Genomic DNA, 26,651 nt, shown 5'->3' on the forward strand with positions numbered 1-26,651 from the left:
TGTGCCCCGGACACGCAAACCATCACTATCCAGGATAACATGGCTGCATGAACAAGGATGAGTGCTCTAAAGAGAGTGTTTTATTAAGGCCCAGTCTCGATATACAGTCTGCCTAAACACTTGAGAGCTACGGTCTACAGATCCACTGCAGGTAAGATGCTTATGAAGTACGCCTGGCTTACATATGTGGACATAAAAAAAATCAAACTGGCATTTTAACAAACAAAACTAGCTGCCAGTTGATTTCAGATACATACTACAGTAATCTGTCACCCACACACACCCTGCCTCGATTTAAAGTCCCGGAACTCCCGGCTCCGGTGGTAGTAACTTCTAAGAAATCACCTGCGCACCTTCAACCACTCTCAATGTCTTCATAGATATAAATGACAACCCTCCAGGTACCGGGATGGAAATTTTGCCCACTGAGCCATTATGTATTTTTGCATCAGTTGGATGGCCTAGAGACAGCTTGTCCCCCCTCAAATGACACGATTTTCACCTGTACGACATGGTCTGCCACAATGTCCCTTCTTTGTAAAGACTACCCTACGAAAGGGGCTGCTTGTGATTTCTCCAAGTGATTGCGTCTTTCCTAGAGGAGACTAATTGTAAACACAGGCCACCCCCTTGTGCCTCTGCAGAGAGAACAAATTTATCACTCTGTTGCGTCTGAAAATATAGACCATAGGTAACCTCCTCTAAATTGATACAGTCTCTCGTCCGTCTGCTGCGAAGCCGTTTCAAAGGATCGACTGAAGTGGTCTCCCAGGTGATCCAGTCCTTTCCGCGAGGGAGTTGGCCAGTGAACGGGATTTCACAGGCCAAAAAAGTAGTTTGTTTTACAGTTGGCTTCTTCTGATATTGGTCCTTCCAGAGTTGGATAGAACGAATTTCACACTTGAATATCTAAAGGTCGTCCTAACATGAAACCTTAGAATAGGGTATCTTGATGCTGAACGTCAATGTCAGCACTTGTGAAGCAATAACCAAAATGCGTAAACTCAACAGGAGTTTACCTTATCTTTTGCCGTTATTCGTCACCTCTTTTTCCTATTTTCGGCTGGTTAACAGATGTGTCTTCTGATGTTCACCCTGGGTGGCCTCGATCGCCTTAAAAGTTCGGTTGCAACTTATGTGAAATTCTGTGTCGCTCCGCTCGATTATTCCATCTTCCTGTTTGCTTGTGGCCGTGCGTGTTACTAATAAATGTTACACCATCTGAACTTACAAGGTAGAGGGACATAATAAATCTGTTAAGTGAGTGAACCACGAAGCAACCTGATTCCGACTACTCACACAAGTCTGCTGCAACACTGAGAAACTTTTCATTACTACGATTTTCATGTTTTACTGCCTAATCCATGATACCTTCTTCAGCGCTCCTGTTTCGAAATAACTGGGGTCTGGGTTTTTCCCTGAGCGCACTGGGTTTTCATGTTGCGTGCAAAAGCTCACAACCGGAGTTGATGCGGATTTGGATGGCGAACTTAGCAGCTTCGCATTACTAAATATCTCTGAACTTGTTTTTCAAGTCCAGAGGCAGATACGGTGGGAAACAAAAGATTCACGCCTCTCAAACCATATGAGCTTCTGCTTCGTCACGTAAAGATACTGTACTGTATTCAAGATCTCAACCCGATTGCGGACTCTGCACATGGGCTAACAAGCCCAGTGTGCAAAGTGCAGAGTCTAATGCTTTTAAAACTGAATCATTCGCATAGGTAATAAGACGGAAATGGAGAAGTGTCAGTGAAAAGTTGGCCCAGACAATCAATGTGTGAAGTGAAGCGAACTAAAGCACTATAACCAATCTTCCTGAATGCTCATTTTAAGTTCTTTCGGTTTTTCGTGAATTTTCACTTCTTTAGGGTGCACTCTGGTTCAAGCTCTTCGTTTACTTTAGTCAAGGAGCCCGAGTTGCAGGCTAACTACCTCACCATCATCAGGAAAAACGAGACACTAACTAAAAACGCGGCGGACGATTATGAATCGGCTAATTCGGAAGACTTTTATAATTGTCATCCCAAGCATGGAGCTGTAGCACAGTTTCTCAACTTGTTTTGCACCGCTTATCTTAAAGAACATATTACAGCTGGTCATCCCCTTCAATACACATAAGTGTATAGAGATACGTTAGTCATCACCAACAATTTCCTTTTTTAAAATTTACCGCTATCTGTAAATTTGACGGATTGCGGACGCTTCTTAAATCCAGTAACAATTAGAGAAAAGCTAATAATTTCTACCGAAAAGATCCAGATGCAACATGAGACGTCATTGAGCTTTCGATTAACCTTGTTTCTTCACTCAGTTTTCTAGCCGACCTTGTGATCCTAGCGTGTGCTGGCATATAATCCCGAATAAACTCAGTGCAAAGACGATTACTTGAGCTTAACGGCGCACTTTGTCACTTTAAACCCAGGTTATGGAAAACATCATTTGGTGCAAGAATGAGGTTATTAAAATGCGTTGGGAATGATAGGGCAACAATGGTGATGAAATCAGTTGCATACCACTAATAACTGATAGTGATGAATGAGCTCATCATAGTGTATGCTTTCAAAAACCATTGACAATAGTTAGTTTCAAGAAAGATCGATCCGGAATTTCACCCACAAATAACTAAGCTACCGGGAGCAAGAATGAAATGTAACCTTTCCTTAGTCATTTCTGAAGGGTAACACAGTTCCCATAGAAACGCACAATGGAATGAATCACAGGTAGAATAAGGCCCACGCACTAGTAAAGAAGAAGAAGACCAGGCATAATATGTCGGCCGGGAAACGTAACGAACTCTAAAATTATAAGGGAGGGAATCCTAAGGTCGAGTAATCAAACTGGCATAATGTGGGAAGCTCAGCTTCATTTCCACGATAAGCCTAACAACCACAGGCAAGAGGGAAAAGGTTCTTCATTCGTGATTGCTGGCAAATCTTCAGACACGCTTCAGGTTAGGTGGGATGATTACTAGCAACTGAAATCCGTGTTTTTGAAATAACCTAATGGTTGGTTTTTATTCTGGAGTTACGCTTACAATGAAGCTCACAGATTACCTGCTGAGTGTATTGGGTTAGAGGGCAATTCCTGAAAGCTGAGCCCTATGTTTTTCTGGTAGTTCGAAAACTAAACTATGCACCAACTCATCGTATACCTGCATGTGGACACCAGTTTGGCCTGCAGACGGAATACATGCAACGAATTTACCAGTCCTTTATGCATCTTTTTATAAGTTTTTGGACCAGAACTCCATTATCCAATAAACACAAGCCTAGTCCCTTGGCCTGGTTGGTTTGGTGTTGAGTGATCAGCCTGGGGCACAGAAAAGCGGACTGCAAGCATGGGTCGCGTTTCCAGCATCCATGGTGCTCAAATCTCAAGTATCCTGTAGATCCTGGACGTTCATCCGAATTGGGAACTTTTGGAACCAATATGACCAAAACACGAAGTGGCAAGTCACTTCATAGTCCGTCGAACCATGAACTTGATAGCTTAGCGAACAGTACTACTGGTACCTTTATTGACTGTAGCATTCCTGTTGCACAGACTCCTTTGTTTTCTCGACGCTCTCCTCCTATTCCAAACATGGCTGGTAATGTAAGGTCCAGCAGGCATACATAGATAGATATATAGATATGTATAGATCATGTCAAAATGAAGTGAGAAAATGAGGTTCTGGAGGAAGAGATCGCGATAGCGATGAAGGAGTTAAGGATTAGAAAACGAAGGTTAGTGTCCAGAAAGATGCTGTTACATTTTGAGTCTGCTGACGAAAGGTCGATTGCAGGTAACTGTGAATGTGGGTCTTCATCCGTTCGGCAGAATGTCCAGAATTTTATTGCAAAAGCCAACCGAGAATAAGCGCAGTGTCAACGGCCCTCTACAAGTCTGCGTAGGAAAGTTGTCGCAGTCGGGGTTCTAACCAGGACGCGTGAAACGGCCACCGGGTTGCTGAAAATAATCACGAATACGTTTGACGACGGTCCTGTGGGATTTTGGGAGTTAGTTGTAGTTGGTCAACCATTCGACGATGGAATCATGTTGATATGTCTTCACTATTTGGATGACGAAGAATTCCAGTAAAACGGCTGCACATGAATCCCAGGTTGAGAACCTACGATCTATCTCCAAAGGGGGAAGTCTCAGGACGCGCTCAGACATCGAAAAAGTACATGTGCAGAGAGTGGCGCATCTCCAATGTCACCATCAGTACGACACGTTTGGAAATCAGGTGCGTTGGCGGAGCTCATCAAACACGGTTTAGCAACATAAGACCAGTGGAGTGGGGCTGAAACTGTTCACGACCGGAACACCGCCACTGGCTGTGTAGAAAGAGCAAGTGAACGATCATATTTGGCCATTTAGTCATCCTATATATTTACGCAGAAGCTCTGTCTGTTTTGTCCTGACAATACAGCCGTGTCCCGAGTTCTCTGCCTTCTTTTTATCGCGTAGTCTGGTAGGCTCAGTGCAGGCGTAACCAATAGACGGCCATCCACGACACTACACTATTGTTTTGGGGAGGCGAAAGAAACCAAAACACTGTTTTCAATAGGGTACTTAGTCGGATTTGCTAATGAAGCCATATTGCGTAAGACCACAGACAGAGGGCAGGTACTGCAGAAAAGTGTTCTACGGATAAATGTTCCCAGTGGTATACAGAGCAACGTGCATCTGACCAGGAATATACCAGTTGATGCTTCGGTATCTGACTTGCCAAAGATTATCCGACGGTGACGAAAATCGTTCTGAACCGGAGACATAAAAGTTCCTGTGAGGGGTCTGTTATCGTCGGATTTCCATCTGCTGCCTCTGCCAGAAGTGCATGACAATGAAGGGCTGGTGACTTCTTGGAAGTCAGTTCTTTGTAGAAATCCTCACGGAAACTAAACCACTGTCGGAAAAGTAACCTAAGATGAACCAAGCGACGTCTAAACCATCCGAGAATTCGTAGGCCTTCTCTCAAGTTGGCGGTCGTTCTGAAAAGGAGAATGTAAGTGACGGTGACGAGTCAGAAGATGGCGTCCAATCACCAAGGAAATCTGGAATAGATGAAACTGAAGATGACAGGAATAAAGATGACGACGATGAGGAGGATAGGGGTGATGAGGATGATGATGAGAAAGATGAAAGCGTTGAGCCAGAAGGGGGGAAAGAGGATGCCAGACATGAGGAGTTATTGGTGGGAGTGCGGCAGGAGTAGGGTAACTCAACCCCATCCAAACCAAGCCGGGCTGGAATTTGTCGTGGATCAAACTGACAGGGAGGATGGAGCTTCTTTCTTCATGGGTTGGAGACTTCAGTGGCAGAGATCGTGGTTTCCCCAGTCGTGGGGAACACGATAGCGATTTCAGAAGTCTAAGAGGGGAGTCGTTCGTAGACGCATGGACGTTCTAGAAGTTTGTTTGCATAGCCCAGCCTTTTTACAAAACAAAATGCCTTGCTGACGACCTCGGAGTCAAGGAGTCCAATATTCTTAACACTACTTGGAAGAATCAGCATTTGACAAACTGCTTCTCTACTCTTCTTCATGGTCTGGGCTGAGAAGGGCCCGCGTGAATTCAAACAAGAAGGAGAAGTTTGTGTTTTCACCATGTGCTCCGCAACTTGAAGAATCAAGAGCAGCAGAACATTCAATGTTGCAATACGTACAACGACACGCCTTTCAGCAGTTATATAATTCTCTCACTAGAGAATCACGCCCGGATGAGACCCTGAATTTGAAGTCAACCTACTTGTTACGTAAACAGTTTCCAGTACTTCTTATGGGACTGATACTAGTCGAAGGAAGCTACAACCTGTCACACATTGCTTGATTAGAAACTGCCATGAGTCGGAATGGCACATGAGCGAGTCGCATGTTCTAGCTGTTATGCGTCAGTAATTTTGGGTTGTCGAAGGGGCAACTGCAGTTTAGGGACTTGTGCATAGATGTTTGTCATGTAAGACAAGGTCTCAAAAACCAGTGGAGCAGTTGATGACATTCTTACAAGCCTGCAGAGTTGAACCTGAATACGCTTTTGCCTCCAGTAGTATGGACTACTTTGGTCCTTTTTTGTACGTGACGGACGGCACTCGATGAAGCGATACGAATGCATCTTCTCCTGTTTAAATTCTCGTGCACTTCTCATAGAGGCTCTTTCCCGTTTTTGTTAACCGTCGTGGTCTTTCTAAGGAAATGTACAGTGACCGAGGAAGTAAATTCGTTGGAGCCGAACTAGAACTTCGGCTTTTTCTAAATACTACCAAATTGCGGTCCTATTGAAAAGAGGATGCTAGCACACGGGATTTGGTGACACTTCAATCCACCGTATGGCAGTCACCGCGGAGTATACGAGCGTCAGATACAATCTAAGTGCTGAGTGCGGTCTCCCGCGAGCCAGTGTTGACTAACGTATCCTTGTCTACTTTCCTCACTGACGTGGAACGTACTTTAAATAACCATCCATTTGCACCTGTCTACGATGATCCAGACTCATTAGATGTGCTGCCCCAACTCGCTTGTTATTGTTACGTGGACAGCTTGATTTGTCACGTGATGCGACCAATATACGCGACATATTCACTCGATGTTGGAGACAGGAGCAAGTCTTGGTTGATACCTTTTGGCGTCGGTGGTTGGAGGAGTAATTCCGCTTTTACAGTGACGACAAGTGGATGCGAAACAGTCGAGGTTTTCCAGTTGGAGACTGTATTATTCAGCGGTGAAACTCCAAGTCGCGGACATTGGGAGAAAGACATCATAATGGAGGCCGATTCCGGAAGTGATGGCAACATTCGGGAAGTTCTAGTAAAGACTGTCTCAGGTAAGATTAGGAGCGATATACATCGCATCTGCCAGATAGAAGGAGTAGAAGACAGCGAGTTGCTCACCCACCCTAGGCCCATGCTCCGGAATGAGGGAGGCGTCTGTGGCTACAGCAATTGTATCATTCTCGTTGATCCCATTCTTGCATGCGGTGGAATGATTTAGTAGTAGTTTGGGGGTGTTGATTCTTCTATATTTATTGTTTACAACGTGATCCGCCATTCTGTTGTTTCGGTTTTGCGCCTATATCGCCTTTCTTGCTTTTGATCTGAACGTAAACCGCTCTGTAACCTTGTCATCACACGTGTTGTTTAAATTACCACGTGGTTTCACTAGCTTGTAGCCACGTTGCTTTGAGTCGGTGTGAAATTTGTGATCCCGTTAGGAATTAACAGTTCCTAAACCGGTGTACAGAAGTGGACATAGGCCCAAGATTTTAGGTTTGGGCAGTTTTTAAAAATTTAATTATTGTATTCACAGTACTACATTTGTTGATAAACCTCCATTGGAAAGATTTGATACTTGGGGTTTCGCGCGTAACTCAGCGTGGCCCTACTGAGTGCCGGAAACAATCTGTATACGTCTACTCTTCAACCAGCTTAAATCAAGAAAATATTTACACGTCACATTTCGGCTTGAACCTGTGACGCTGGCTCGACATTTTTCTCTGATGGTGCATCCTCCCCCCTATAAATCAACTCGTGTACCAGAAAGGTAAGCTTATTTCGCACGCGCAGATACGAGTCCTGCAACTCATTGATCAACGTGCTAAACCCTCACAATAAGCAGAGTTTAGGGCGTAAGCTGCGTCATATATTCCATGACTAAAGTGTTTCGTGCGGGTGAAATTTGCAAAGTATCTTCTTAAAGAAGAAACGAGTTTTTTTAATTTTCATCAGATCATTCAGTTCAACTATTCCGGGTGTCCATTCTTTTGTCTCTGTCAGAAAATTTCTCGCATAAACAAGGGAGCCAGGAGTGGAGAAGCATAATATTTCCTTTTATTGGCGATACGGTGAATTCCTCCAAAACCGCATTTTTGGCATCTTTTAGCTCTAGGGACAAGCATCTCTCTGGCAAAATCTTGAACAGAGACTGTTGATTTTGCATTGAGTTACCGTCTGTCGCTGATATAACTTCAAAAATCGGCGCGAGTTTTGTGCTCGTTGGAATGCCCGGGGGTAGGGTGTGCCATGGAAATGTGACTTCCTCGAGAAGCGCAGAAGTGAGTAAACATACTTAACGTGCCGTTTGTTTTGGATGGACATCGTTTCCGCAATCGAAGACTGACAAACCACAAACACTTCTAGTTAATCTGAAGAGGCTTCAGCAGCACCTGGGAACATACAGCCTTGCACTGAACCAGTAAAAGACATTGCACCCCATGACTTTTCAGACTCCGGGAAGGAAAACAACCGAGATTCCTGTGCTGATTCGGGTATTTTACGTTGCCCGAGGCTGCTAACAAACCCTCATCAACGGAGGGCGAATAGACATAACACAGTGATGACATCCATTTTGCTTGTTCTAGGATGTTCTTCGTAAAGCTGCCCCGGAAGTTGACGCTGAATTTGGCGCGGTATGACAACACGTTATTCTAACATTAGATAATTACCCACGATTTTTAAAACATCTTTGCGAAGCTCATGGTATTCAACTTTTACTCTCCATCGGCCATCCATTTTGAAGATATGAATTAAGCTTCTGCAACAACGGGTCGTGCACGGTTCCTCAAGCAGCTGCTTGTGCAGATGTGGGTAGATGTTGACCTGACTCAGCAGAAAAGTTTTGGATATGCTCATCAGTTGAAACCGATGCAACTACTTCGTTTTCGTTCACTTTGTTGATTTTTTTCTGGTATATTTGATGCGACGGTGCACTGAAATGGCCAAAAGATAAGGTGGCTTTATAAGTTGTGCCAGAATTACGATGGCTCAGCGTTAGAGACGACTGCAATCATGGCCCGTGATGCCATCTGGAGTTTTGAAGATAGCCAGCAATGGTTTGCGCTTTGTAGGAAGGGTAATATATCAGTCGTTCAGCACTTTGTGTAAATTCCTCGCATCGGAAACCAGAGTTGATATTTCTTTATCAACTTGTCTGTACTTGTTTAAATTGGACGAGACACGGCGAACCAATTTGAAAATAGTATAAAAGTACTACACTAAATTTATACTCGGAAGCGTCATCTACCACGTTGATAGGACGACTAGGGTTGTAATATGTCGGATGTGAGTACCCACTGAAAGCGAGTGAAGATTATTCGACCAGTCCTATCCAGTGTTTTCCAATAGCAAGTTCTTCAAGGGAGAGCGTATGCTCCGTAAATGGGGAACAAAATTACTGTAGTAGTTAACGACGCCTAAGGAATTTTACAGCCATGGCTGATTCGTGTTTGTCGTGCGTTATGTCTTTGTCTTCCCTGGATGAGATCCTTGTCCTTTGCTATCAATGACGAACTCCAAAGAATAGGTACTGTTCGTCATAAAAGGACGTTCTCTTGAACACAGCCTGAACCCAAACTTAACATTTTGATGTGTGTGAGATTTCCGAGATGCTCGAAATGATCTACGGTAACAGCCACTTGTCGGATGATCTAAACATGTCACATTGAAGGATAAACCAGAATACACGACCCTCGATACCTGATGGAAGCTGGCTAGGGAGTATTTAACACCGAAGGCGGTTACAGCGTTATAAACTGCGGCGAGTGTTTATGGGCAATGGTTCTCGACAGGAGTTGTACACCTCATCGGGTGTCGGAGGTTGGTACTGGTGAGCATCTACAGCATCGTTTAAACCTGTCGTAAACCTATCTCAGTCTTGCAGAGGAATCGGCCTGTTCTACAGAGAATATCTGGGTAATTCAAGGAGAGTAATCCACAAGTTGTGTTCTAGTAGGTGAGACACAGGTTCTTTTTCACGGAAAACAGCTTTGATACCAGGCTTAAGGTACAACTACTCTTTATGATGAATATATTCATCCAACATCGCTGAATATTTGGTTCGTAAAAGGAGTGTATGATGCAGATGATGGGAGATGGTTAGCATTCTAAACCGACGTGAAAGTGAACAGAAAACGAAGGAAAGCTGTCATCATACGTTTTCTTAAAAGCTGAGACAACAAAAAGTGCTCAATTTACAATATATTAGATATCCCTTGTAGATTCAGAAGAGAAAGAGAACTCGTTAATTTCCCTCACTACGGGTAAATGATGCCCTTGATCTTCCAGACAACATTAGTCACCACAGGATACTGAGATGAAGCGATTGATATCCAAGCTGAATGGTATATATATATATATATATGCAAAATAATATTCGCGAAATACCGTCATGGTCATTGATTCTAACCGTTATATACGTCCACGGGTGCTGTAACTTTGTGAAGCAATTGCAAGTATAGCATTGAGGCAATTGGTTGATGGAATCTGATCTCTCGAACAGCATTGTGACTTCTTACGGCCGATCGTTTCACAAGACCGACAGACGTGGTTCCTTAACGGATTTCACACAATTTAAGCATTGTGAAGATGTCCGGTATGTGCATTGTATATCGGTAAATGGTCTCAACAGGGCGAAGATTCATGTAGAACATAAGATTGACGGAAACTCGGAAGTTGGACCCTTCTGATGGGCACCCAGAAGAGTTTTCGGCAACCTTATGAGCAGTGTGTTACGCGCCGGCACTAAAAATTCTACGAAACTTTGTCTGACCAACTCAATAAACCAGGAGTTAGTCTGTTTCAGTTTTGGGATAGTTAATCGCTCTATATGGTTCAACGGGTACAGTCTCTCTGTGGTCCTGCTACGGCTGGTTCGACTTCGCCGTTCAATTTTCCCGTGAACCTAGAGGATTTTCATTAGCGTAGACACTGACAGAATATTATTCACCTCTGAAGCGTTCCAGGGTAATCTGCAAGAGTGACTCCCGGTCTAGATCCTACAAGAAAACACCCAAACAATTTGAATAGAATCTTCTAGGCTACGGAACAAAATTTGTGGATTCCGTTGGACTATTTCTTGATGAAAGTTGGTTCAGCATCGACCGCACTGATTTTTCATTTCAGCCACATAAGCACGTACACAGTGCTTCTAATCTACATTTGTGCGTTAATTTGACTGAGACATTATCATCTTCGCATTTAAGATAACAATGGCAACCAAATGGAGCTGAGGATCTCAGTTGGTAACCTCCTAAGTGAATCGCTGAGTCCACTCCTCTGGATTAACGTTGAGGTGGACAACTTAAATCACAAATTTGTCTCTTGTTGCCATCAGTAGCGTTTACATCGGACTCACGATAGAGAGCCTCTGAGAAGCGAAATCCAGGGAATTTGGTTGAGTTTCAGAAGAACAAGGATATCATTTTATCTCCGCCTGACGGACGCAGATATGGTCTATGGGGATTTCGTCCTTTCAGTGATGCCAGAGTATGATGAAATTGCTAGAATTAATGTACAGCTGTTTCATTTTTGCTTGAAATCATCAATAGTGCGCACCTCACGAAACTCGGAGAATCTCGAATCCGCGACTTTCAATAGCTTGGCTACGAGCGACTGACCAGAAGTGTGATTAGCTCTTAGTTAGACAGGACACAGTGCCACTTATCCTTCCCCGGTCGGGACAACCAAACTTACTTGGAACTACCGGGCAGGAATAAATACTGAAATTGGGTCGTTCACTCCTAAGCTGAAAGAATCGCCTTCAAGTCGCACTTTCAACGTTCAGCTTATTTTTAGCGTATTTTACAGGTTAAAGAATACAGTCATCATGGCACCAACACTCGCCTCCCTGCTGGTTCTGTATCCTGTATCCACAAGCATCAATCAGTAGCTTTCATCACTATCAGCAGCATGTAGATGATGTGTTCTGTGTATCTGGTGGTAATATTTACCTAGACCCATCAAAAGCACACAGTCTGTAATGTCACGATCGAAAACGTGTGCGAAAGACTTCATCTCTGGATTTTCCCAAGAAACAGCACGCAAGGGAATGGATTCGAATAAGAGCTTTTAGTTTGCTCATAAAAGTTCGACATGTTGATAATATCCTAGTGTGCATTCCGTTATTTCAGGGCTGGCTAGAAACGACGTAGCGGTCAAATTATTTTCACTTAACCACACCAATGACCCAAGTTTCTTTTCTAAAGGACTCCAACTCACCCATCGGACGCATTCCAACAAGGTCCATTATGTTTTTTTCTCTAGTATAGCCACGAAAATAAGATGCCCTTAAATGAAAGTGGGACGCCTGTGTGCATTAATGATGACCCCGTTTCAAATCAGCATCGTTTTTTTCAGTGCGGTAGCATACCAGCACCGTGAATCGCTACTACTTTCCTGCGTCCTCAACTCCATACCAACCATTGGGTTCTTTCCGAGCAGACATTCCACTCCACCTTAAAAACGTACCCAGAATGAACTGTGTAGCTTGATTACCAATGCCAATAGATGTACACATTACATATTTATGCAGCAATCTACTGATTTTGACTGAGATGCCGAGGAAAGGTGAGTGGACGCGTATGGGTCCTAATAAAAAGGTTTTTATTACAATTGTGCGTTTGATTTTTACACGAACATTTTCCCCACAAGATAGGTAATCACTGACGGTTATACATGAGTAATACATACTGGCGCTTGATTACCATCAGCCAGCAACCGAAGGGTTGTTTAGTCGACCATCACTTGGAATATCCACTAGTCATCCAATATACCCTTCCAAAGAACCTGTATTTTTTGTATAATTCGTAGTTGCCAGTTGGCTTCTACTTTAAAAGAAAAGTAACTGACAAAGCTCTTTATCAGAAGGCACGGTTACCAATTTCATGCGACCGATAGAAGCGCCATCGATATAATTCGCTACGGTTTTCGAAAGGTACAAAGGACATAAGATTGATCATTCCGCTCGATATGTGATAGGCACAGGATTTGGAAGGTCACGTGGGTTCCTCTGATTACTCATGTTTGGTCGTCGAGATGGACGACAGGGACAAAACATGAGCACAAAACGATGTCTGAAGTTCCGCAAGAAAATCAAATAGAGTGGAAAATTTACCGCGTACGTGATATCCTTCACCGAAGAGAACAGACGTGACAGATCAATAATTCGCAACGCATGCGGACTGTGTCTGTCCAGGCGGATCAGCGTAACATTAAGTCGAATCAAAACCATACACACCACAGGCATATAAAGCAGCAAGAAGGCGGTAGTGAGTGCTAAGTGTCCCATGACACGACCCATTTCCATTCTATCGTTTTTGTAATCTTTGGGGAATAGATGTTTCCGCTCATGTTTTAACTGCCAAAGCCGGAATCCAATTAGTGCGTTAAGAACCAGCACCAAACAGAATGGGATGGTGTATGTGCAAATCACTTCAAAGGTAACACTGAATTTCGCCACTGGATGTTCCTCAATCATACGACAAGTAAAGTTCGTCCGGCTATCCATGTCAACCATTAAAGTCTGAACGAAAATCCGCGGAATATTGCTCAGAAATCCCATTACGAAGACGAGCAGGCAAGTACACACTGCCCACCTTTTGTGTCGAATGGAGGAACACAATATCGGTCTGCGAATGGTGAATAGACGGTCCAGGGAGAAGACGGTGATTACATAGGACGTGGTGAAAAACATTACGTTCGAAAGGTATTCCACAAATTTACACCCGAATTCGGAAGTGGCGTCAAGTTTGTAAAACGTCTGGTGGTTTGTTGCATAGTGAAGTCCACGGCCGAGAAAATCATCAAATAATGTGTTCGTTATTAACGTGATTCCATTAGAAACAGCAAGTGAGATGGCATAAATTGAAAACCTTGTTCTCGGCGTTTCTCGTGAGAAGACAAGGATGATGAAAAAATTACCGAAAAGGCCACACATTGCTACGACTGGTGATGCATAGGCGCGGAAGACGCCAACATGAACACTATAGTCAGATATATTAGTGGGGTGCATTTGGTAACATTTGGTAACCTGTTCCTGATTCACAATTCGTATAGAAACGTGTCTAGAAGCCATCTAGTTTGCACTCAGTGCTTCAACAAGCATAATATCGATCCAAGTTACTTATTGGTGCACGTGATGAAAACTCATCGGAATCAAGCGTACGCGGGGTCGATAACGATCTTCCGGCCACGGGATAGCAGACCAATAATGGAGCGCCTCTGAATTACGATGCCACGATATAACAAGGGGGCATGAAACATCCCTTGAACTGCACTGGATCTCTCAATACGAACAAGTGAAGAGATGTAACGGGTGTTTCATAACTGGTGGAAATGAAGGGTCGAGCTAAACTAATGTGAAGGGAGAAGGCAACTGCAATTAAAAGATTAATTCCAAGGTAGACCGACATGACCAGTCGAGCAAAAGTAATCAGCTTGAGTCAGAATTCCAACTCACACATCGCCAAAGTTGAAACAATGGATCTCTGGGTCAGCTATTTACTTTTTTTACGTATATGCGAAGCATGCCTTGTATTCTCCATGAACGACAACGACAGATGCGACTGGTAGTGTGGCTTAACCATAGTGGAGGATAACTAGTGACAGGTATCACCTAGAAACAGTACAAAAACAGAGTGAGTTTGGGGAAGAACTAAAATTTTTAGGTCTGAAGGACCGATTGATTACGGTTGTGGATGTCTACGACGGATTTCAGGAGTTGCCGTCAGAAATCCCTTAATGAATTTGCTGACAGCGTCATATGACCAACTGGTACAAAAGTGGTTTTATTCTATTTCCCGAAATGCTAACGGGACTACTTAGAATTCAAAGGTATTTTAACTGGGTCTCTACAAAAATATTAATCTCTTAGCCTTAATACTTCCATTACCAGCGGATATTAGAGTGAAAAACATTAGACTACCTTCGCAAACAGATACTGAGTGAGTGTTCAGTGTGAGCGATGCGTTTCCACTATGTACAGGACCGACCACATTCAATTTTATTTTAAAACTGCCTGGCCATAAAATACATTAGGCTGTCAATTCGCTTTTAATGGCACCATGTCCTTCTACTTCAAGCTCCAGCTATACCGGCTGATACGATACTCAGCTCATCACCCGAAAAGATACTTGTTCTTAGGCTTCCCTATTAAGAATTATATGGTGTGGCGACACCATCCAGTTGTTTGGGGGCATTATGGCTTGATCACGTTGTGTGCAGCATTATGAGCATTATTATAACCGAGTTCATAGTTGAAAAACACTCGGCATCAGGAAATTTCAAAATGGCCAAACCTGGCTTGCTGGACTCAGCTAGTATGCCGTTTAGCGTTATCAGGACGCGCTCAGATATGGAAAAACGTGCAGAGAATGACGCATCCCAACGGTACGACACGTGTCGGATAGCAGATGCGTTGGCGGAGCTCATCAAACACGGTTTAGCAACATAAGACCAGTGTAGTGGGTTTGAGACTGTTCACGACCGGAACACCGCCACTGGCTGTACAGAACGAACAAGTGAACGATCACATTTGGCCACTTAGTCATCCTATATATTTACACAGAAGCTCTGACAATACATGCGTGTCCAGGGTTCTGTGTCTTCTCCTTATCGCGTAATCTGGCAGGCTCAGTGCAGGCCACCCAACAACAAGCGTCCTTTTGAAACCATGTCAGCTCCATCCTCTAACAGCTCCATCATTCGACTTATTTCTCCCCAACCTGCAAACAGATCAATTTTACCAGACAGACTAAAACCGAGCAGTTTTATTCATCATCACTTGTCTAGTTTGCTCATTGTTTTACTTTCTGCAACCCCCCAGCAGAAAGAACTCCAAAGATGGTTGGACTTCCATTCGAGGGGCCATTTTACCACATTTTCTTGTTATCCAATTTGCTGATAAACTTCAGGATTTCAGACCATTAAAACATAGCGACCATTTTACTTGCTGAGCCCCGCATTCCGGCTTTCTACACTTGTCAAATCCACCTGAAAAGCTTTCTTCACTGGTAAAACGGAGCTGTTTTGACAACGATGTTTGCTTGGTAGACACAAAGGCAGGTACAGTGAAGGAGCAACGTGCAGTAACTCCATACTGACTGTAAAACTGAACGTGGGCGTGTGCCATTAACGAAACGAAGGATAATGTGAATGGCTTGAGTAGTGCACGGAAGCAAAGGGGCGGAAGGGAAAAGACTGGCAGTCTATCGCGTTTCCAGCACGGCTCACATTCTATCACAAAAGCTACAGTCTCTATGCCACATATCACCTTAGGAAACAGTGCATTAAGGCAAATGCCGATTGATGGTGTCAGCCCTCTAAGAAACTGTACAGAACCACCTTACCCTCTACAATATAGTGGTAGTTGATTGGTGCTTGTCTACTACGTTCGCCACATGGTCTTGTCGGGCACTAAGCCGTGGGAATAGCTATCTGTCTAGCTGATACATTTTTTCAATTACTGTACGACAGTTAAGGAAATTCGCAAACCCCTTCGGTTGAACCATTACTTTTTGGAATATTTCCAGGCTAGTAAACGAGTCACTTCAAGCCGCTTGAGGTGTAGGCAGGTGTGATACCGAAAGTTGCCAATGTTTTATGGACTAACATTGTACAACCGCATGTAATGACAAATGAGATCGTATAAGAAAGGCCTCTCCTCGAATAGGTCTTATCGGCTAAAGAAACGGGACCTCAGCGATGCAAACAAGTTGAAAACTGCAACATTTGCGCCTTAAATGATTATCAACGGCAGTGAGATAACCATACGATACCTTCCAAATGGCTTTTCCACTTTAGATTTAGAAACGTGGCATACAAATCTATTCATGGGAAATTTCTCCAATAAGCCTGTCGATGGATTGAGTCGTAATCTAATACCTCATCGACTAGAGAAATGCATCACACCTTCTATACCGGAAAATATGTTCAAAACCTACGTTATGTCACACCTATGGAAATAGGACAGCTTATCAAACTATTAAATGCAACGGGGGTGGAAACCCCAACCGACCAAAGGTCACAGCATCCCTCTTACACAACTTTCTTAGTACTAGCTCACCCACACAGACAGAAGGTTCCAACGAAGTTCAAGAGGAACCATCAAATGAACCGAACCAGAAGAACTAGACCCTAGGCTGGACCCAAACACATGTAGGTTTCCCCACCGACCCAACACTTGTTCAACCACTCTAACACACTAAAATCCTTCAGCCGACACCCAACAGAGATTTAGCTTGACTTAGCTGATTGTTCTCCTTCCGCCTTAAATCTCGACCAACCTCGGAACCTAGTCACTTGGCCTGACGAAACTTTTGTGTCAAAAGCGAAACGTTGCCCAGCACTAAATATACCGATTGTCACCAAACTTTTTCGAAAACAATGTTTTATTTTCATAATTATAGGGATAGAACAAATTATGTTTGTTTAATATCCAAAATTAGAAATGAGCAATTTTTTCAGATGATGCTTATCGACGAAGTAGACCGATCTGCAAATGATCGACTGTTCAATAACTAAAGAGACACCAGACCCGGATGTGTACGTAGGAACAAATATACTTGCAGCGTTCACGCTCATAGAGGTCCAAAGTTTCGTTAGAGGAATTACAGGCGGGACTACTTCAAACAACTGTAATCAGTTCTACACGTCATATACTTGCAGTTTCAACAGATGATGAGCAAAGAGGAGGTTTATCGGAGAGTTTGATGGGAAACGGAGCACAGAACGAGTGGCTAATTTTCAAAGACAGGGGAAAACCCAACTTTGATGGACTGGGGCAATCGATGTTGGCAATCGGCATCACTCAAAGTTATCCCAGTTTTATCTCGAGGTATTTCTCACCATAATAATTATAGCTTAATCATCAGCACGCACAAATACAGCTAGCTGATCACAACACGATCGAGAAGACCTACGGTTCACTGCATGCCTGAGAAAACACACTAACGCGGATTTAAAGCCGTGGGGTACGACATACCAGGTGCACAGGGTCAAATATCACAGTCGTTTAGTGAAAAGTTCACGAATATCGTGTGAAGCGACTTTTCAAGATACAACAGAAATTCGCGCCAGGATCTAATTCTAATTCAATATAAAACCTTGAAGAAGTTTTGTCCACATAGTTATCAAACGGCTAAGCTACGGATTGTTGCCTGATATTTTTCTCACTCAAAACTTTTAAACATTCGTTGATTCGTAACGAGAAGTTAGCTTTGCATATTGTGTGCAAAAGCATTGATCTGTTGTTACGCGCAGTCTCAGCCGAGACAGTCAGCAAATGCGGCACTTGAAGAAAAAGGTTCACCGGATAAACAGTTATATTTTTCCGCGGTTTGGGTCACCGGAAAAAAAGACCATCCACGTGTGCATTTATGTTGTCAGGCGAAAATTCGACGGTAGCACAGCAGATAACCATTAATAACGGAAAGATATGGCATCAGGGAAAATACCAGGCTGCGAACATCTATTTTTCATGAAAATTTATCGACATGAATAAGTGTGGAACGCATGAAATAGGACTGTCTGATACTGGCCTTCTTGTTGCCTCTTTCCTGAATTGTGTAAAAACCGTCCAACTTGTACGAGCCCTCAATAAGTACTCGTTTGCGTGCGGCATGTTTTGTATCTGGCGCCTTTTCATGGTCTTCATCATCGTCCCTGTCGAAATGATATTAGATGTAAGATGAAAAGATGGGACGCAGGAACAAATTTTGTGCAAAAAGTACTCACCGCAAGATGAGGACGGAAGAACAGCAACTAGACAATCAGGCCCTACTTAGCTACTGAGTTAAGCGATCACGGTGTTATTGTTCGAGAAAATAGGATAAAGTCACTACCCTACTACCTTATAAGTATCTGGGATTCATAGTACAGATTCACCAGAGCTCCTTCACTTTTGTATCGGATTAGGTCTCTGCAGGTAGGCAGTGCCCCACCAGTTCAATTGCAACACCTGTTGGCTTGTAAAATTATCACGGTAATTGGTAGAGAGCAACAACACTTACGGTAGCCTCAATCGCAAAATGTGCTCAAGTGTGGCTGTAAGTGATCGTTTGAATGTTTAAAAACCGTAGGATCAAGTGGTTAGGACTTTGAGCCTCAACAAGACAAATGAACAACGCAAATTCTGCACGCCAGAAATGAGTGCCCCCCCCCAACGTAACGAACGGGTTTGTTGGTCGTTCAAGTTGCTGCCTCCTTCCGAGTATACTGTGACTTGGCACATTTACGGATTGAAGTTAGGTAAATTATATTGTGATGCGGAACTGCAATTCTCCTGAGAAGTACAAAAGAATGAACTGCCGAAGTGTTCAGAATGATTTCCAAGGCGATTGCTTCCGAGCAACTTCAGCCGCCCTGAATACTCATTACTCTGACATTTTGAACCTAGGTATTGCGAGTTCCAACAACCAGTTATATATGTTAAGCAGCAGAGGGGCAGGAGTAAAGCTAACTACAAGCACGCAAATCTTAATCTTCAGGCTTGCCTAGATTGTAGTGATGTCTTGCATTTTCAATCGAAACCAAATGATACCCGTTACTGCGGTGGATCGTTTATCGGGCCTTTATGAAACAATCGCTTATTCAAATTAGCGGATGCCCGCCTTCTTCAATAGAATCTAGAACTAATATTCCGCGCGGCTCCGTATGCGGCGTACAACGGCAGAAACCTTACTCAAATGATCTTCGAAGTGAGGCTGTCAAATTACTTTCGTACAGCATATAAAGGCTTACAATGCTACACCGATCAGCGTGTGTTGCATTCGAAATTTCCGATTTGTTACACAATTACCTAGGTGAAGTTTTGAAGTATAATTTTGAGTCTTGTTGGTAGCAATATTGACTGTAAAATCAATGAACACGTGCATGCAAAGGTCTCAAAAAATCATAGTGGGATAAAATTCCGTACAAATATCCCCAAACACAAAGACCAAATACGAAGTGTCATAATGCAACTCGGATAAGCGATATAGGTGGAATCGTTTGCTCTTGTTCAATGTCGGTCAGCCATTGGCAAACCTGTCGATCGACTTTTCATACCTATTCAGTTAAGATAGACCACTTGATTAAACCAAAACCCTTTCATCAGGAGACCAAGGTTCACATACATTTCTCGGTCATCCAACTCGTTCGCCCTGGAATATCCAGTATTAAGGAAAATCATTTTCAGGCATACAAACAACAATGAACTGTAATAAAAACACATAGACAGTTAATGGAGCACAACCAAGAAAAAAACGAGGAGATCGAGGGCAATCAATATCAGGGCCTCGGCGTTGTAATCCGCACAAGAGCAATATTCGGTGTGGTCAATGCAAAAATCGTTCAGCTGTAGCACCCTTTCAGCGACTAGCCGCCGTACCAACGAACGGATGCACGAGGGTTGAGATACTGCCAGGCTGCCCACGCTAAGACAGGAGCAACCAAGATGATGAAGTTGGGTTTAAACCAAGGACCTTCTGGTCCTGAAGCTGATGACTTAACCACTGGGATTTCTTCACAGGCTTAACATGTCAAAATATCCAGAGCGTTAAGGCGGGTCATATATGTTATATGGAGGTAAGTAATTAGTGGAAACAAGGGGACGGGGCGACGACCCAAACCGTTGAAGCGGTGAGACACCCAAACGGTGGCCCAATAATGTCTAGTCCAGTGGGTATAACTCAACAGTTAGGACATTCTGTCTCAAGATTGTGATTTAAGTAGCGGTATTTACTACTGGTGTTTTGTTATCAATGAGGCTGATTAACGTTGGAAACGTGGTCGGCCTGTTCAGGTACGACACTCAACCTCATTATAACTAGATTTTACTGTGGCTTCAATACACTCATGCACTGATTAGTAGAGGTGAAAACAAGGCTTAGAGACAACCAATGAATGATTGTTGACAAGCTTCCATGGAAAGCATTTGGCGAGGAGTGTATTAGCACTACTACTGTAGTACTGTTTCTCACGTTTTTTGACAAGATTCTCAACAGAACGGTCAGGAAATCGTCATGGCCAAAGTGGTTAGAGTGCGAGTTTACTGACCAGAAGGTCTGTGGTTCGAACCCGACCTCTGCCTCTCGACTTCCCCTGTCTAGGCTTGGCCGACCTGGCAATATTCCAGCCCTCGTGAAACCTTCGGGCGGCATGGCAGTTAGGCACCGAAAGGGTGCTACAGCTGAACGATTTTTTTCACACGGTCTTCGTAATCTTCGCCGTATGCGTTAAATTCCGAACATCAAGATGTTCGGCACATCACTTCGTAAAAACCATCGCATGGTAGCACCTCGGAGCGCTATTACGATCATTTGTACCCGAAGGGATGTCGGAATAAGCACTGGATACATTTCAACGAGACACTTATCGATCCCTTTGAGTGTGATTTGACGAAACCCAAGAGGCTGCCGCCAAATCTATAGGACAGCGTTAAGCAGCCGTTATCTAAGGCCGTAAATGACTGGATAACAAGTACACCTAAAGGACTAAAGAGGTTTGTTGACAGCTGGGAGTTGCTCCGGAGTCTTCCGCGTTTAAAATACGTGAAAATGAGGGGCTACCTTGGTTGATTAGAAGGTAATAAAGCACACGATCAAGTCAGCAGATCATATCGTATAGAACCAGGAGTCGCAGCAACTGATACTCAATGACGGTAAGAAGCGTGATATGACTTGGATTGCCAATGGCATCATTCAGAGAAATAGTGGACTCACAACGATCAAAATCATAATAAAAGATCCTTGGTTGTTTTGTATTTTACTTTCATGTGGTTTACTACAAACTACAAGGGTTTTCAACTATTTTAGCTTAAAGTGAATCTCGGCGGACGTCACAAGTACCGTTACAGCATTTACCGATCTCCTAATGGTGTTGATGCGTCTTACCTTCTCTTTTTTTAACGTCAACTGTGAACAGATACCACTGCGATGGCTTGCATTCCCTGCTCAAGGTTTCCTATCACAAAGATCCCGTGGATCTTGTGGCCGAGTTATTTTCAGTCACCAGAAGCCCTACCCAGTTTGCGTGCTTGCCTACCAGACTTTCTGATCGCAATGACGACACCGTTCAAAAACACTTGATCTCTGTTTAACATCCCTTCGATCGTATTACGTTGTGACCTCTTCCGAACCCTAACCCCTTGGGATGGCTGTCATTGGAAGGACCCCACAGTTTTCACGGAGTAACTTGCGACTGTTTTTTGTGACGGCATGAGGCGATTTATCTCCTTTTTTCAAAGGGCACCAGTCAGCCCGGATTCGTTTCACCTCGCGTGCCTGCTGGTAGAAAAGAAGACAGACTATACAGGTGCTGTCCTTTGACGGGTTGATAACGTTGCTGTAGGCAGTGCTCGCTTGTTTACTTTCAATAGTGAATTCATTGTACGAAAGGTAGTCCAACCGAAACGCGTTCTATTTGGGGCCTGTTCAAAGCAATCCGTTGAAACTTTTGTTATTCTTCATTCTCTTCCATACTTTGCACATCTGGAAGTCCCAAATCTGGTAGAAAAAGCGGAAATGTTCTCCTAAATTCCTGCTCCATGCCATTCCCTTTCTACTAGCTATGTACCAGTTCATCCAGCCTCTCCGACCCGCTTATCTTAACTGATAACCAGCAAGGGGTGTGTCCGCCACTTCCTGTCAGGATTCAACACTTCTAAACCCCTTGGCGCGGATGGTACACTTCACATGTTACTCCTCAAATGTGCTCCTGTGAATATTCCAAGCACTTCAAGACTCCTTCGCTTGATCTCAACAGTTGACATCTTTCCTTTGGTGAATAAATTTATTTGGCCTCCTATTCACAAGTGCGGCTCCCGCAACGGCCCATCGCTATTAACCCACTTTATCCGACGTTTTTGAAGCAAATTCGATCAAATACATTCAGCTGACCTTGACCGGGTTTGGCACGTGGAAATCCTCGTTGCGCTACCCATGCAATGGCTGTATTCAGACTTGACCATATGGATTTCGAACTTCCCGCATAAACGTTCTGTGCAGGTAACAACGGAAGGTGCTATTTTTCAGACAAAACCAGTGCTGCAGCTCCCCAGAGATGTGTACTCCCCCTTACTGTCCCTACTCTATCCATGCCTTTGCAAAGGACGTACCTGCGGATTCTAACACCGATAAAATAACTATTTCCGATCTACGCACTTGCATTGTCTTACTGTAGACCTCAAGAGAGACAACCGAGTAACCGTTAGTTTTTTGAGCTAGTTAAGGCATGTTCTTGAGTTGACATAGGCAACGGGTGACTCATCACAAGTCGTCTGACACCGAAACGGACACAGAACATCGAGACGTGTGAAGACCGACGAACAGAACTGACGTTGGTCAGCTAGCCTGTATCAGCAATAATTACCTATGCCAACAAAGATAATGAATCGGTCAGTTGGTGGAAGTAGGCAGAACTCAATGCGGTTTACAGTGAAAAGTGACAGCTGGTTGTATATTTAAGATTTTTGGGATGGATATGTTGTTGTAATATTCTACGACTTTTCAAATGGACCAAAAAGAATGACTAAAGACGTTTAGGCAACTCTTCTGCGCACCAGATTCCGAAATATCCCGTCTTCCTGTAGGCACTGCCTCAATCGAAAAGAAGCGATCGGGCCGGAGACAACTGAAGACCCAAACCTCAACAGCTGACTGTCCATGTAGTTTAAATACACCAAGCAATGGGACGGATAATAGAGGATCCTATCCTTGAGCCTTGCTATTGACCATACTTAATGGGCGGTAGCGATCCTGGAGTGCCTTGGAGATAAGTCATTACTTCAAGGTTGGAGTCACCGCAGGGCACGGCAAATAGTGAGATTATTCGCAGTCGCGTGGTGAAACATGTCACACACCCTTTCTTAAGTACTCCAAGCTTATTCTCTTGATACACCGTTCAAAACAACGGCCATCTTGTACATGACCACCTAATTCAACCCTTAAAATCATGTAGTCACCAATTGCCAATACAGTTTTGTTTTAAAAGAAAATCAGCCTTTCACGGCCTCTACCACCATGGGAATTTTCTCAGCCGTCCTACTGTTGATCCATTCTGGTCAGAAGAATAGGGACTTGTCGTCAAACTAATGAGGCGACACCCAAGGGGCGTCATTACCGAAACTAGCGTCACCATGGCGATTTGCGAACTCAGACAAGTAAAGTGCATTCAGAACCGATGACAATCATGGTAAGCAAACGTTTAGTGTACCAAAAGCACGCTATGATGTATAAAATAAAGACCGTTGCTATGGTAACTGTTAATCGATAACCGGAAGATTTGGACCACATGGATTTATCGGGAAAACAAAATGACCTATGTAGCATTTTAAAAGCAGAAATAAACGAAGGCAGGTAATGAGCAGAATTATATCTGGCTTTTGATAATGACATCAAGGTTCTCCGATCATCTGGAGGACACAATCTGTGAGCGATCGAGAAAGACTAACCATTGACGGCAATTTGGCCACCGGATGCATTCATTCAATTGACCTGTGCACTGGTGGAAGAACCTACTTGTCTTGTGCCTCGAGACTCCACGTGCTAAAATGACAGATCCGCTCTCAGTCCCCGTGTCAAAACTATCTTGTATTAACCGAAATAGTAAAATTGCCCAGGAGTTCACGTCCCAGAATTCGTTTCAACATACAATGTTGGGCCGTTCGTCTTACGCCATCAACATAATGCAGCTGACTGAGCAAAAGTTGGACGAAATTCCGCTGAGTTTCGCCCTACATTGGGGACTAAATTTGTAACCTGGGGATGAAGAAACTTGCGTACGTATTACGAATGAAATCAATCGGTATCCGAAGGCGCCGTCTATGTATGGTCAGCGCTTCTGTTATATTCGGGAATATACGGTGGTATGGCATTTAGGCATTAAGTCCATTCAATCCATATACATTAAATCGAACCCAAGCGTGCCATAAAATAGCTCAAAACTCCCCTTATGTCCATTGCGTTAAATCCGACTTTTCAACGGACAACTGATGACGATGGCACCAGTTGTATTTAGTATTTCAGCATATCCTACCCATTAGGACTCACAAATGACAGAAACCAACCGGACAATCAAGGCGCTGATTTTTGTCGCCTTACTATTGACGGTGAGATATTCGATTAGTTCAGTCGAAATTTCGTCATAAATGAAGTCCACCTATGCCGGTAAATCGAACTCGTCGGTAGTGCGCATTTCAGGAATATCAACGGTGATTCCAATCCGTGAGCTCCCGACCGGTCGTCGCCTACAAGTAGCTGAACAGCAGTGTGAGTTCACATGAAATTCACTAGCTCTGATTGAGGACCACTTAAATGGAAGATCTACGCATCATGTGGATTACTTTTCCTTCTGAACTACTCACAGTTTGTTGGCAGTATGAGGAGCTTATGGAATTTGAATCTACACTTTGTCCAATCAATGGTCAGCCTCCACCGAAAAGAAAGTCTAGTCCATCCATCTATTTGAGAAGTCGACACCCGAGGAGACAGTCAGTGTGAGTTAATGCTGCTGATCGGCTGTTTTTCAGCCACTAGTATGGAGCTAGAGGGTTTGAATAACCAAACGGACTTGCCAGGTACACACCGTCGATGATTGCCAATAAGGATGAAACCGCACATTGTTTCTTTGGCTCTTCGGCCCTCAATTCAACGCCTTACCCCAGGAGGTTGTAAGTATGCAAGATGGACTTAGCGGCATATTTCGAACGACAATTTAGTTAACCTGTCATTCAAATGAGTCGCTCAAATCAAGTCGTGGTCCCTCCCTCCCCAGTTCCTCAGGTACCGCTATGGCTTTAGCTTTGAAACATCATCAGGTTGCTGAACTAAATTGACGTTCACATGCGCATTGCAAGGGCGATGTTTCGACCATGCAAAAAGCCTCCACCAGTTCTCTTTATTTCCACTCTTTATTGGGGTCTTCTTCCACTGGTCACCAGTATTTGCTACTGGTGAATGGTCTTTCAATTTCCTTGTCATGCCGTTGTTTTACATAAACCTAAAGGTCAATGGATAACCCAAAAGCCACTAGGCTCGGGTGTGAATACATCGAAGTAGCCGCTGTTGGACTAATTCAAGATCGAAGGTGGTATCAGTTCCATGGTGGGATGAATCACCGATATCCAACTTGATTCAGGAGAATTTCACGTTTATCAAAACACTTCACGATCCGGAAATACAACGGCCTGAAAACAACGCAGAAGCGTTAAAACCACGATCCTGAAACACGCGCGCACAAAAAATGGATGATGGACCATAAGAAATGGAAATGTATGATCGAAAGCGGGTCTCTGATGCCACAATGAAGTGTTTTCCGGACTTAAAACTGGAACCAATAATACAATATCTTCATCCGACGGGAGATTAACAAAGCGGCGAAAAGTTACCCCACCCGAGCGAATATCAGAAGCACCACTTTTCAACAGTATTCCACAGACGAGATGTTGATTGAAGCTACACAGCTACCTTCTTGTGATACAGTGCGTTGTACGCATTCTGTTACTGCCACAGTACACTATCCACAGACTTGACAGTGAAATGAACTCAAGAATTGCAGAGGCCAGCATGGTATTTGGCCGTCATCAGAAACACGTGTAGTTCTACCACCAATTGTGAATAAATAGCAGGATTGTGGCGTACCGGGTTGTTATTCTGCTTCACTACCATAAGACGGCGAAACATTGACGCTGTGTCAACTATAGGCTCGGGCTCATGATCGGTTTCGCTCGCGGTATTTGCAGTGTTGGACCAAATAGACGGACCGAATGCTGAAAACTGTAGGCATTTAGAAGTCGAACACTTAGGGATTAATGTAGGCTGATGCGAAACCGTCTCGGCTGGTTGGGCTGCTTGAAACGAATATCCGAAACTCACCTCCCAAAATAGCATGTCTAAGGTCAGCTGAAGAGTGGAGTTCACAAT

The 26,651-nt window shown here is 43.7% G+C and overlaps 1 protein-coding gene across 1 annotated transcript in view; it reads right to left on the minus strand.

The window, feature by feature from the left end:
- Positions 1–12,709: 12,709 nt before the first annotated feature.
- Positions 12,710–26,651, minus strand: part of T265_03871 (hypothetical protein) — a gene marked incomplete at both ends in the record, with an annotated part of 50,228 nt that continues 36,286 nt past the window's right edge. The window contains one exon of the mRNA XM_009168463.1: positions 12,710–13,276. Coding sequence (XP_009166727.1) covers positions 12,710–13,276 — 567 coding nt within the window. The remainder of the gene's footprint in view (positions 13,277–26,651) is intronic.

Source organism: Opisthorchis viverrini (assembly GCF_000715545.1).
Source record: "Opisthorchis viverrini unplaced genomic scaffold opera_v5_59, whole genome shotgun sequence".
Classification (NCBI taxonomy): Eukaryota; Metazoa; Platyhelminthes; class Trematoda; order Opisthorchiida; family Opisthorchiidae; genus Opisthorchis; species Opisthorchis viverrini.